The sequence below is a fragment of the Sinohyriopsis cumingii genome, chromosome 8 (genome assembly GCF_028554795.1).
Source record: "Sinohyriopsis cumingii isolate HCF-2022 chromosome 8, ASM2855479v2, whole genome shotgun sequence".
In the NCBI taxonomy this organism is placed as follows: Eukaryota; Metazoa; Mollusca; class Bivalvia; order Unionida; family Unionidae; genus Sinohyriopsis; species Sinohyriopsis cumingii.
The window spans coordinates 67,866,102-67,880,835 of NC_142968.1; the positions used below are offsets into that span (position 1 = coordinate 67,866,102).

General features: G+C 34.7%; 2 protein-coding genes across 8 annotated transcripts in view; one reads left to right on the forward strand and one right to left on the reverse strand.

Moving 5' to 3' along the window:
- Positions 1-5,931, reverse strand: part of LOC149793752 (TBC1 domain family member 23-like) — an 81,651-nt gene extending 75,720 nt beyond the window's left edge. For both annotated transcript variants that reach the window (XM_089967729.1, XM_089967728.1), the window contains exon 1: positions 5,878-5,931. In XM_089967729.1, the coding sequence (XP_089823855.1) occupies positions 5,878-5,909 (32 nt within the window). In that variant the 5' untranslated portion in view covers positions 5,910-5,931. The remainder of the gene's footprint in view (positions 1-5,877) is intronic.
- A 2,048-nt stretch (positions 5,932-7,979) lies between these two features.
- The window catches only part of LOC149793753 (E3 ubiquitin-protein ligase CBL-B-like), a 149,843-nt gene continuing 143,088 nt past the window's right edge, over positions 7,980-14,734 (forward strand). For 5 of the 6 annotated variants that reach the window (XM_089967731.1, XM_089967734.1, XM_089967735.1 and 2 more), the window contains exon 1: positions 7,981-8,584. In XM_089967731.1, coding sequence (XP_089823857.1) covers positions 8,058-8,584 — 527 coding nt within the window. In that variant the 5' untranslated portion in view covers positions 7,981-8,057. Of the gene's footprint in view, positions 8,585-14,734 lie in introns of all 6 variants that reach the window. The other variant, XM_089967730.1, reaches the window with a different exon arrangement.

Here is a 14,734-nt window from a genome sequence, read left to right on the forward strand (position 1 = left end):
TAATCAAACACAAATTCCAATTCTACTTTGAAAGATCCTGGATTTGAATTTCAAAAAAGAATATTTTAAAAAGAAAATTAAAATAAAATCACATTATGACAAAAAAACTGGGAGACACAATTGTATAGGCTAAGGGCTAACATGAATGACATTTGCATTACCTTCAAATCGATTTAACCATATTGAATTTATAATTAAAATGTAGATTTTGCAACATTGTGGGACATTATTAAATAAAGGAAATCTTGGACATGTAGAAACTGGAGTCTGGGTTTATGAAATTTCAGTCAGGGCTTATGAGTTTATTTATTCACCAGCCCAGGTCCTGTGTCTAAGCAAAATTTTCTTTTAGCACTGATTTAGATCAATGTGATCCAACATCTTCAACACGGCATGTAATTGTAAAGTTTGTAGGCCATTTGTAGCACATACAAAAGTAATTATATATTACTATGGAGAGGAGCAGACAAAATAAAAATTACTCACAGGCCACATTTGTCCTGCAGGACTGTAGTTGGACCACCATGAATTAGTCATATTGCACACATATATGAAGCCAAATACCTAAACTTTCCATATAGATGACACACTTTTAGTCATTGTTGTTAAAAGGAAAGATTTCAAAGCATGTGAAATCCATACTACCAACTGAGTTATTCCTTTGTTTACATTTCACATTAAACTGCCCTTGATATATTGCAGTATTATCATTCCTTCTTAATACAATTTTAAAGATAATGAAAACTACTTTAAATTGGCTATACACTGTAAATACTGATTGGTTTTGTTCTGTTGTTGTTACAGTTTTAACACAAATTTTTAGCACATCACGGGGTATACATGGCCACCAGTATACCATGCTGTCGGGCATTTCTGCGCACCTAAAGTTTCCAACTCCAATATTGAAGCAAAACACTTATCAAATTTGACTGACTGATGAAAATAAGCAAAATAAGAAAAGAGGCAATTGAGACCAGAATATTCTTTTCAAAATAATATTAATTCTGGACACAAGGGATACCACCCCACATTTTCATGACCACGATATGTCTGCTTATTCTGCGCACAGCTTTGAAAAGATGTAATGTTTATCCATCAGGCAACAGAAATGAAATACATTACTTTTGAATGTTTCTGTCAGCATTTCAGTAGTGTTTAGGTCAGGTTTATAGCTAGTTGTACAAAATTCAACGTAAAAATGCCAATAAATGGCAAGAGACATTAAGCAAACTAAACTGATCTTGTAAAGAAATTAGTAAAGTTCAACATTTTATAAAACATACGCTATTATCCGGAAAAGAAACAACAATGAATAGGATGTAATGTGTTTACAATGTCTTGTTTATGGGCGAGAATTTAGAAACAGATTATACGCCAGGGAATTTCTTGAGAATCCTGTTCTAGCAGCAAGTTGACACATTGGGTAGCAGGCGATATTGTATGTGTAGGACAACTTCTTGCAAAATTGGAAACTTGAACTAAGATGCAGAATTTTTAAAAGGATACATTTCCGTCTTTTAAATAATGTTTCTCTTTGTATGATTTTAAAAGATTTTCTGGGTTACAGGTTTAAGAAGGTCATGGAGTAGGTCTTCATGTTGACATTTAGAAATCATACTTTTATATGCCTTGCGAGTCAAAATGTGGGATATTTTTGTACACCTTATGAAAATCACTTTTCTGAATTAAAGTACAATGGCGTGTGTACTTTTTACCTCTGTGAAACATCACATGCAGTGATGTCAGTTTCTAAAAATAGCCTTTCGGACAAGGCGAACCGGTGTAATGGCGTTCAGTGTTCTTTTCCGTGTTATTGTTCATATTATTGTTCTTACTGAAAACCATGTGCCAGGCACTTAATTTGTTAATCTGAATATGGATGTGCATTCAAGTATTTTGTTACAGTGGTGCTTAAGCCTGCAGACTGTATAAAACATATAATCAATTTTGATGACTCTTTCTAGAGCAGTATAAGGGGCCCTGAGTGGCCAAGTGGTCTAAAGTGCTCACCGTTCCAGATCACTGCCATCTCACCTCTGTCTGCATGGGTTCGAATCCAATGCTCGGCTAGCGTGGGTACGTGGGAAAGCCAGCCAGTAGCTTCTCGTGGGTTGGTGGTTCTTCCCTGGGTTTTCCAGGGTTCTTCCTCCACCAGTTATACTGGCCGCCATGTATAGCCTATCCTGTGCTGAAAAATGGCATTAAACCCTAGAACAACAACAACTAGAGCAGTATAATACACAAATTGCTTGCATTTCATCACTGAAAGATACATCCTGAATATTTTTAAATGAAAATTCCATGGGAACTGCCAGCCCCCCTCCCCTTAAATAATGTCGATGAAGTATTCTTATATGTGATTCATGTTTTAAATGGATATGGGTATATGTAATAAAGTGACCAGTTCTTATATTTTGTTTAGCACATAAAATTATAATGTCTATTTGATGTGATATGCATGTATAATCTAAAAATGTTACATAGATATTCCATATATTTAAAAACAATGCATCAATGTGTGTTTTGGGGTTTTATTTGTTTGTTTTTTTTGTTTGTGTTGTTGGTATTATGCATTAGTGATTTTATTAACCTTTTCTGAGTGTGATGTGTTAATCGCTAACAAAGTTAATAAAAGATGTGAGAAAATTTAGATTTTTATTTCAATGTCAGTTTTACAATTAAATCATAATTTTGAATTATAGTTTAAGAACATACATGAATGAATTATGTTCATTAGAGTTGTGTTTAAAAGAGCAGTACCGGATGATGATATTTATACTACGTGAATAATAAATTTCCTTAATTAAAAGCTATATAGAATTAAATTTTGTCGGCAGGTATAATTTTATGCATGTATTAATGGAAACAGCAATACAAAAACTTCTGCCCTTAATGACCACAGCCATCCTTAAAATAATACACATTTTACACACAAACACTAAATGAAAATGAAAGAAAATAGATATGAATAAATATTATTGGTTTCAACACATTCATTTGGGACACATAAACACACATGTATATAAACATTTAATGTGCACATAGGAGATTTTTACTAAACGAAGATTGGAAAACAAAACAAACAAAAGACAAAGAAATAAAATGCACAAAATTATTACTGTACACACTCACATATTATAGTTGAATATATGAAAACATTACACAGATAGGGAAGTGCAAATAAAAACAACTTTATTTTGCATATATGTCGTGAATTACGTGTTACTAGGCGTCTCTTTGTCCGAAAACAGTATGGCGGCAGCCAGGCACAATGGTGTTATGGTCTATATTTAGAACAAGGTAGATTTAAGTACAAGAGCCATTGTTCTTTCTTGATACAAAATGGATTTTTGACCCAAAATAGCACATGATCCTATGTTTACAGAAATGGTGTATTATTGCATAGAAATACATGGCGCACAGAATTGGCAGTATATGGTGGAGGAAGAACCTAGTCCTACAGTGTAAGTTGTGTGAGATATTCCTGAAAAGTTTACTTTTGTTACAATGTTAGTCGAGATCAAAACAAACTACACAGTGCTCTTAGTAGAGCAGTAAGACCCTGACGCCCAAAACATAAATATCAGCATACAGGTCTTACATGTAGGACTAAGGAAGAACTCAGGAAAAACTTGGGAAGCCCACTAGCCCACTGGAAGCTACTGGCAAGCTTTCTCACATATCCAACATGGTCTAGCCTCAGTCTCAAACCCATTTGAACAGAGGTAAAGAAAACTGGACATCACTATCTCCAGCATTTATAGCCATTCTTCACTATCAAAGTACCATCCCCCAACCACCAACACTGAATTGTACACACATCCTAAAAACAAGTTCAAAATGTAACATCATTTCACAGGGGCTCATATGGTTGCTTACCATTGACCTTTCATACAGGTACTATATAATAACTACAAGGGAAGACATGTTGAGCAATAGCACGGGAAAACGATACGGCATTCCTTAAAGGTATGATATTATGTCAAAATGTTTGATAGGGATACAGAGTCGAATGCCTGAGCTAAATATTGATACCAAATTTTTAAGCTACGCAAATTGCATAGCTTGAAATATCAGCATTTATTCTTAAATAGGTCTCGCGAGCAAGGAGACAAGTGCCCTCCCTTGTAGTCCTACAACATAAGACACATCACCAGAAATTTTTGTTCTGGGGGGTGATGAGTCTTACTAGGCATCTTACTACCTAAATAACGGCGCTGTGCAGCATGTTTTGATGTTGACTAACAGTATAACGAAAGTCAAATTTTCAGAAATACCGCACACAACTGGCTACCAATAACGACGCATTCATACAAGTAAATTCCTAATAGTTTTGTCAGACATTACTTACCCTGATGTCTTTTCTATTATAAATTCAAATTCTCATAACAGAAATGGATTTGTTTTCAAGTTTTGTTGGCATACATTTCAGTTGGCTGGAAAGTGATTAAAGCGTGGAATGCCGAAATCAAATTAACACATTAACCCCTAGCGACGACTTTACAGGGCAGGAGGTAGTAGCCTACTGCCGAGCTCTGTAGCATCATGATTATGCATGATACACTAAAGTGGGTGGGATTATAGAAAGGTAGACAGATGTAGCTCTACAATGATACCATATAATCTGGAATGTCTAGGTGCACTACAAAATACAGATAGAAAAACCTCATTTTTGGGACCGGACTTTTTTTCACCCAAAATTTGTCTGTGGTCAGAATTTGATTTTGTGTCTGGATTTGAGACTTTTTGGTCTCAGATCTAAGGCAAACCGGTATGAACTGCAAACAATCAGATGAGCCTTTGCATTAAGTAGGATAAGATGAGCATTTGGAATAAAAAGTGGTCTCCATACAAAAATAATGGCTCCGTTTAGCACCCAAAAAAAAAATGACTCCAACTTTTACCCTTCTGCTCATGCGCAAGTCAAATAGCCAATGAAAAATGATGCTTCTAACACAACTAGGCAGTATGTTATTGAAAGATGACCGGGAATTTGGTGTTTTTGAGTCTATTCAGAAATAGCTTTCAAAATGTATTTCCTACTCGATATTCACGCGAAAATGTCAAAAAAGCTCCAGGGGTTAATGTGTTAAGAGTAATCTTTAACAAGCCTATTGGAACTGTAAAGCAACGTTTCACTTCATTCAATACAAATATCTGCCACATGAAGCTACTTAAAAATACTTCTGCATAACTCGAATACCGTCACATTGCAACTAATTTAAATGTATGTCAACAGAACATGAAAATGTGTCCATTTGCAAGTGTCATCTTTTCATTCCGCCAGGATAAAGACAGCACAGTAAGCATATTAATTACACATAAATTAGTGGAAAAGTGTCGATATACGCTGCCAAATGTGTGAGATATTACTGAAACTTTGACTCTTAGTTCCGATGTCAACAATATCGGAACACGCTATACAAGGCAGTTATTTGGATAGTAAGACAAAGCACTAAAACAAAACCAACATGTGCTATGTCTTACATTGTAGGTCTATCCTCACTTCTAGTTATTATATAGTACATGTATGACGGGTCAACTGTAAGCAACCATGCGAGTCCCTGTGATTTTCGTTGTCCATCTGAAAGATTTAGCGTCTCCCATACGTTAAGGGTCTGGAAGCCAAAGTATCCTTTTCCCGTGGAATCCTAGGACCAACAATGGTTACTGACATGATCATTTGCGTAATGCCAATAGAAACAGATACTTGTGAAATTGCAGACGACGAAAATTTGACCCAATATAAGTTAGTATCGTTTTGCGTTTTCAGCAAAATATATAACGTGACAAAAATAATCATATGAAACTTCTGCTACGGTGCATAAAGCCCAGTCTATTTTGGTTAAAATGCAATTAAATACAAATGAATTATACCACTCGCTTTCATCCGCACTGGCTTCCGCCATGATTAAAGTTTGACGTGTTATCTCAAAACGTTCTAGATATAGTTAAAGCAATCGGAAGAATCTCGGCCTTTTCTATAAAACAGATACCGCCATACTTTACGGCGCAGTAATTACAAATGTACCAAAAACTTCTGTTGAAGACCTTTCTATTCGGCAAACCTTGGATACTTCTACCTGTGGATTAATGGTAACATTGACCGAGAACATACGAACAAAAAAAAAATAGTTCGACGCATTTATCGAGTAAACGACAATCTTTGTTTCGTAAGGTAATCCGAATGCATTAGGTACGTATACATTTTAAGGTATGCTCAGTAGGATTGACCTCAAAGTTATGAATGTGGTAAATTATCTCCTGGTGCTAAAAAGTAATAACATTTTTTTTTTAATTGTTTTCAGTCCTTAATATATAATTAAATAATAAATTATTATTGTTATGACATTATCTATCATAATGAGGAAATGAAAGGTGATTTTCGAGTAAACGACAACTCCCTTTGTGGCACAGGACTGGTACTAAGTTTATGTTTTCAAGAAGCTACCTCAAATGATTTTGCAGACGATGTAAAGCTAGTACAATCAATTTTGCAGACGATGAAATGACAGAAGAAAAATGCGTGCTGCAAATATGGACTTTTCTATTCTATTCTTTTTTCTTTCTTTCTTTTCTTTTCTCTCTTGCTAGCGTATAAAGTAATGTAAATATTTGCAGCGTGTACTATTTTCTCATTCATAATCTATGTTACATACTGTTGACAAAATAGCTCTCTTCAGTAGTATTGTGCAGTATTATTCGTATCTTCCCTCCCTCCCTCACTGACTCAAATTGTTTTAATACGGTACAGTTTTTATGGGCCACTTATTTCCAACACATTAAAATAAATGAAAGAAAAAATCGGAACCGTGTGCATATTCATGATTAGTAATTATATTAGACGGCATTGCATGCATATTATTAGTTCATTAGCAATGCTACTGCCACTAAGTTAAAGTGGTCATCTTTTTACTCCAGAAATAATCACTGTTGAAATAATTAATTGCATCTTGGATATAAACGTAGCGATCACCAACCGTAATGAACAATATCCCGTGTGCTCATTCCACGAGTCCTTTTGATTTCGTATTTCTGACGTTCCCTGAAAAACTATGCCATCATGAAGTTAACTCCAGCTTTACGTATATTTATCAGCACAAAATTTTATAATAAATATACAAATATCGAGTAATGTCTGGTTGTTTAATTAATCTCGAGCTTAGTACAAGCTGCGGCCGTTTTGAAACTTTTTAAAATGCACACAAGGTCAAACAAAGTTACGACGATTGTAAATAAATTAATACCGGCATCGTATCACTATTGTTAATGTTAATTTGTTTTCTTTGCTTTTTTTGTTGTTGTAGTAAGCGCATACTTTACCTATATATAATCGGCTACATTTGCAAATTAACAGCTTGCATAAGATAGCAATGGTATAAATGTGCTACTTTTTCCGATAGTTACTTCAAAAATATGACAATGCGTTGCATCCATTTTTTTTTCTAAGGACGTATAGATAAATACAATGTTGCGTGGTTACGCCGTTCGAGTTTTGTGTTCCTGCCGTATAGAACTACAACTCCGAACTATCGCCATCTTTGTACTGGAATAAATGGAAAATATTGTACATATTTCACAGAATGCAATTGTTCTAATTAATGACACGATCTCTTATATGGAATTTATTTTAAAACAATAATACTTACACTGAAGGTTTGTTCAATTAATTTAAAAACTGGAACTTGCTTTTTGATTAAAAATAATCAAACAAAAGCTCATATAACTCGTAACATACCTGCTCCTGACGATGGCGACTTTAACAACAACAATAATAATAATAATAACTACATCAACTGCAGTGTTAAGTGGGAATTGTAACAGTGCTGTCAGTACTATAAGACAAGCTGCAGCTGAATCATAAACAATAACTTAAATGTTTTCTTTGCTGATGAAATTCTATAATCAAAAAAATAATTCGGCAGGTGGGATGGGGGAAGAAATACGGGCACCTGTTAGTGGCGGGGGTGTGTATGACCTTTGACAAGCTTAAGGAGGTCAAATAGGTGCAGCAACAACATGCAACCAGTCTAGCGACCAGGAAGAGGGTAAGGAACATGGCGGGGCCAAGTAACAGGCCCAAGAACCAGTTTTCTGGCGTAATAGGAGCCTTACAAGGTGTATTTGCGCCCACTAAACTAGTGGTGGATAAGAAAACGATAGAAAAATCATGGAAGCTTATGGACAAGGTGGTAAAAATGTGCCAGCACCCGCGCATGAACCTTCGAAACAGCCCACCATTCATTTTGGATATCTTGCCCGACACTTATCAGCACCTGCGACAAATTTATAACAAACATGACGACAAACTACATACATTGAATGAATGTGAATATTTTCGAATATTCATTGAAAATTTAATGAACAAATGCAAAAATACAATCAAGCTTTTCAAAGATGGGAAAGATAAAATGTTTGATGAAAGCTCCTATTATAGGAGAAATTTAACTAAACTTAGTCTTGTGTTTTCACACATGCTAGCAGAACTGAAAGCTATATATCCCAGTGGGACATTTGCTGGAGAGAATTTTCGAATAACAAAAAGTGATGCTTCAGAATGGTGGAAGAAGTCATTTGGAGACAAGTAACCTCTCTCTCTCTCTCTCTCTCTCTCTCTCTCTCTCTCTCTCTCTCTCTCTCTCCACTGCCATGAATGACATCCTATTTGGAGACTAAATTATATTCACAAATATTGGCTGATTATATAGCGACTTTCTCATGAGATTGACAAGGTTTTGGCCTTTTCTTCTGACATGACTGGTGGACACAAGTTATGATGGAGCGTCCACTTTGTAATTCAATCAGATTATTGGGCTGATTGCTACTAAATAAATAAAAAAATTGTATTAACCATTGTATCAAGATGGTATGTATTAATCCCTCTTCTGTTGATCCACTATGTTAAATCTTTAGAAGACTCATCACTCATCACCCTAAAGCAAGAGCAACACATAATAATGGTTCCATGCATTAGCCAGTTCCTGGTGATATAGGCTTTGCTATACAGCTATGACATTGATGGTTTTGATGCAAATATTCATCATTTGCATAGGACTTAAGCATCTCCTAGACTACAGTATACACAGGGTATTGACCGTTTTTAACTTGTACTGGTGTAGTTGTCACCTAATTACACCTAAAATCACAGTGTAACATACAGCTTACAAACAATAGATGAACTTGAAGAAAGGCAATATGTATACAGTCCATTTAATGCAGTGAAAGTCTAAACAGTTGATGACTGTTTTGAGTTTCATCAGATCCATGTAAATTATTAGAAATAACCTTACATGGGTCAAACTAGTCAGACGTGTCAAACCCCCAAGTCTGTGTTGATGCTCGAGTCTCGGATTCAGCCAATGTAGGCACATGAGTAAGTTTGCCAGTAGCTTCTCCTGGATCGGTGGTTCTTTCTGGGGTTTTCCCAGTTCTTCCTCTACCATTAATACTGGCCGCCATGTATGTGCTGAAGAAATGGTGTTAAATCCTACAACAACAACAACAATTAGTTACAAAACTAATCTACCTTGAGGCCTTCTATCTGTTATTTACAATATATACAGTATATACAGCATGGTGTGAAAAATCTGGCTTGACAATAAATAATTAAGTAATTTTAAAATTCAAATATCAAGCCTGCAACACATGCACAGGCATCTGTGAAGACATAAACATATATAAAACATAAAATATCATCCTGCATTGAATAATTCAACTATGAAAATGATGCAAAATTACATAAAAACAGTCATTATATTTGTACTTGAACTGTTCAATTTTCTACAGATTTCATCCATTTAAGACATTGATTATGAAAAGAAGAAATGCTACAAGCCTGCCTTATGTCACTGGGAATGTTGTTCCATAACAGTGAACCAGTATATTGAAAAATCTTTTAAAAAACAATTCCTTCTTTGGCCTTGGTATAATGTAATTTTTACTTCTTATGGACCTTAAATTTGGAGTACCATAAACATCTCTTTGGTGAAAGATATTGTATAGATAGACAGGAATGGCTTTTCTAGATTCTTTATACATCAATTTGGCCTTTGTAAGAATTATTCTTTCATACATTGTTGAAACCTTTATATTATTCATTGCATCCTGAAAATTGCCTATACATTGGTCTAGAATTAAATGGCTAGCCCTATGTTGAAGTCTTAAAAGTGTTGTTACGTTTAAATTAGAGGTACATGTATTACCCAAATTACATTATAGTTGTCCAGATATGGCTGAATATAACTTTTATAAAAGATGACTCATTACTGAATTGGAATGTATGTTTTTATTTTCCTCAGTAGCCAAAGATAAGAATTAACCTTTTTTTGAAATATGTTTAATGTGAATAGACCAAGTAAGATTATTATCTACAAATACACCAAGAATTCTATCTTGAGAGATCATATTAAGGCTCGCATTGTCAAATAGTACCTGGAGTTTGTCGCTATCTAGCCTTCTCATTTTTGTTGTGTTGTAACTAGTAGAGCTTTCGTTTTTTCTGTATTTATGATCATACTATTTTCATTGCACCATACATGAAGTCTTCACTATACTGATGCTTCAGAAATATAATGTACATGCCACCAAAATAACCTTTCAGCTTATGGTAGATCCACAGCCGTGAAAAATAGCAGCCACAGCTGCGAGAAATTTCAACAAGTGTATAAAATTTAGACAGATGTGAGCAGCCAAAACCTGTTACAGATTTTTGCACATTTTAATCAATAAGTGATATCAGCCCATAAACCAAAAATCAATATCATCACGGGAGATGGGTCGATTTATTAGCCTACGATCAAATTACACTTGAATTTTTAGGGAGAAGTAACTTCTTTGACACAACAGGGAGAAGTAAGAGTTAAACAGGGAGAAGTGGGAGCAAATCAAGAAACAAAAATGTGTGTGTGTTTGTTCTCTTATTTGAATTATGTCTTCTATTTCCCTGTATGCATATTTGCATTTAACATTGAATGTAACAAATACTTAAGAAAATTTTCTGAACTGTATGTATATCATAAATAAATTTAATATATGTATAACAATTATTCATATGACTTTAAAAGAGAACAAAAGAAGCTTTACATTGTAATGAGTTTTAACTGAGTAACTGTATTACAATTGCAAGATAGTTAAATTGCTTATAATCAGCTACCCCTAATTAAGATTTTTTTTTTACTTTCTCAAAGTTCACAACAAAATGACACTTGAAAAGATTTATGAACTTGTTTGCAACAACCCCTGAACCATGTACATAAGAGCAAATGCATGTCTTCAGATCATATTGTTCATCATAATTTCTTTGTTGACGATTAAACAATACTGTAGCTATTAATAGTCAACACTTTGAAGCATTAAAGTCATTATGTGAATGAACTAAACCCTTATTTCCAACCAAATTGACACAGACAGTATATGAGTCCATCTATTTTTAGAAAGAGGGGTTTTCATAATGTAAGCACTCAATTTATAACTTCACTGCTTTTTTGCCCTATTTTCACAAAAATGATTGAAGTCAGAAAAAAACTTTGACCTTACAGTGCTTCTTACGAATTTCACATCGTAACATTGTCCCATACTTTTCTTATCTATATAGTTACATTCTAAAGCTAAAATGTAATAGCATAATATTGAGACTTTGCTTACTATGAATTTTTCATTTTCCTGAACAGACTTGCCCAGTTGTTGACGAAACAGTCTAATAATGTGTTGCTTCGCTGTCATGGCAGTGTGCTCCAATACTTTATAAAGGTTCATTTACTGTATCAAACTGATTTCATGAAGAAAGTAACTTCAGCAGTGAAATAACACATCAGTGAAAGTATTACAAGCCACCGCATCTTATCAAATTAAGTTTTTTTCAGATTTGAATACTGTTCCTACATGATCGAAACAGTTGGAGCACACATCTGGAATAGACTCATAAATAAGCAATTTTCCACAACCTGTTTATATTTGTATTTATACCTTTTCACTCAAACACATCTGTAATGGCTTCTCTCTGGTACATAGTCACGCTTTCAATGTTAAATTACAAAGCATCCTTTTAAAGTCAAGTGCCTCCACCATTTTCAGATGATATACAAACTACAATGCATGATTGTTACATGCTTTGAGTTAATTAGCATTACATACTAAGGGATGCAATTCATTATATCCAGTAGATGTCGCTAGGACAAAGCACTAAAATATCTTCTTGATCCACCAAGGTGTAGATATAGTGAACATATCAGAACCTTGGCTAGTGAAGGTGCCTTTATCAAAATTATCACCTTGCTCATGAAACAAAAGAAATGTTTAATTTGCTTACCAGGTGCAGTCACCACTGATATTCTGCATTGACCACACAAGGCAGGGTGACACCATTGTTTGGTTAGTAAACACCTGACTGCTGACACAAAAGGCACATGACCATTAATACCAGTGTGTTTATGTAGGCACAGAATGTCTCTTTTGGCCAAGTGATAGATGAACACTGGTGACCATTAGGATAGGTTTCACTGTACAAGAATTACACAAGTATATATTAACTGTACTACACCCAGCGTCACCGGCATGAGTGTAGTGTGTCCAGTCCACTATGCATGTGGTTTGTTAAGATAGGGATTGATAATAAATAGTATTAGGAAAGATTCAGTACAATGATAAATTGATAGAAGATGGGTTTGACTTAAGGTTACTTCACATACAGTGAGATATTTCCTGTGACGTGAGAGCCGGGGGTCTGTGATGCAGCATTGTCTCCCTGGGATGCAGATGTTCTGACCTCTTAGAGTTTGTTGTTCTTTTATGAGGATCTAATATATATATATATATATATATATATATATATATATATATATATATATATATATATATATACACACAATGTAAAAGGCTTTGTCAGCAACTTGACACCTTTTTAAGCAATGATTGTTGGAATGCACCCAGTTGATTCACACAAAGATGTCAAAACATATCCAGTAAGACCCTAATCATAAAATGTCAGAACATATCCAGTAAGACCCTAATCATAAGATGCCAAAACATATCCAGTAAGACCCTAATCATAAGATGTCAAAACATAACCAGTAAGACCCGAATCATAAGATGTCAAAACATATCCAGTAAGACCCTAATCATAAGATGTCAAAACATATCCGGTAAGACCCTAATCATAAGATGTCAAAACATATCCAGTAAGACCCTAATCATAAGATGTCAAAACATATCCAGAAAGGCCCTAATCATAAGATGTCAAAACATATCCAGTAAGACCCTAATCATAAGATGTCAAAACATATCCAGTAAGACCCTAATCATAAGATGTCAAAACATATCCAGTAAGACCCCAATCATAAGATGTCAAAACATGTCCAGTAAGACCCAAATCACAAGATGTCAAAACATATCCAGCAAGACCCTAATCATATTGTGTAATTTGTCAGTAATGTGGCTGCCCAACTGCATGGCATGGAATTGTTAATGACTATTGGAAGCTATGCGGCATCACATTGAGGTTGAAACGATGCACCTATGCTGCATGTCAATACAATGCACGATACAGAGCCTACGTTATAATACATTATCAATACATATGGTATATCAGCCTGATGATCCCTTCATCTTCTGAAGTTCTGGTAGGGGATTGGTGTTTATTATGTGTTGACATCTGGGATGCTTTCAAGTATCCAGATTACAGACAGATATAAATAGTCTTAAAATCTGTTCACATGCCTTTGTCATCCTGGACAAGGAAAAAAATACTTCCGAACAGACTATCTGTTTTCAGTGATTTTAAATTAACCTTTTAGGCTATTTCGGGTTACTCCATTTGATCCCATGCAGGTTTCATGTTGATCACCATGCCCTTTGTTTGACACTGCATGAATGCTTTAAAAGCATCTAATTTCATGTCCTCACTTAAGGTATTATAACAATCTTATCTTTGAAGAAATAAATAGTGCAGTTAACTTGTGCAAGGAAACTCTTATCCAGAACAAGTCTGGGGGCGGAGGAGTTAGTTTTCAAAAGTGGTCTAAAGTCAGTCTCTTATGCATTTCATTGTCAAGGTCACTTCAGGTATTTGGCAAAGGAAAACATGGATTGTCTTTCAGATTTTCATAGACAAGATTAATATTAACACGTATATTATTTTGGTTATACATTCTATTATTCGAGATAATCTTTACATTATGAAACAATATCAATACTAGAACTGGATCATGTTCGTTGACAAGTTTCTGGTGGGACTTACCAGCAATGACAGTGTAAGTACACAGTGAACAAACAATCAGTATTTTAAACAAAGAAACCCTATAAAATATACAAGAACCAGAAATTCAGATTTTTTTTTTAAAGAACACTGACACGCTTTCATGAAGGTATTCTTAATTTGCAAGAAAGGATATAATACAACCTAGTTGACAATATATTTGGGAGGATGGATTTTTGACATTGGCACAGTACATAAATTGTCCCTGCAGAGAGAAAAGTAATTTTTTATTTGCATTAGGTCAGTGACCTTAGTGTTAAACAGCCAGTTACTGTATTCTTCTTTGTTAACAGGATCATCAGTGATTCCTTAATCAGATGACATGGAGATCAGAGTTACTGTCTTAATGATTATCAAAGATCTCGGAAACGCTTAATTACGCGTATCTGCATGCCAATTTTTGATCTGGGACACAAACAATCATGGAGGCTGGAGTCCTCCATACACATGTAATAAGTGTGCAGCAAAATTCAAAGACTTGCC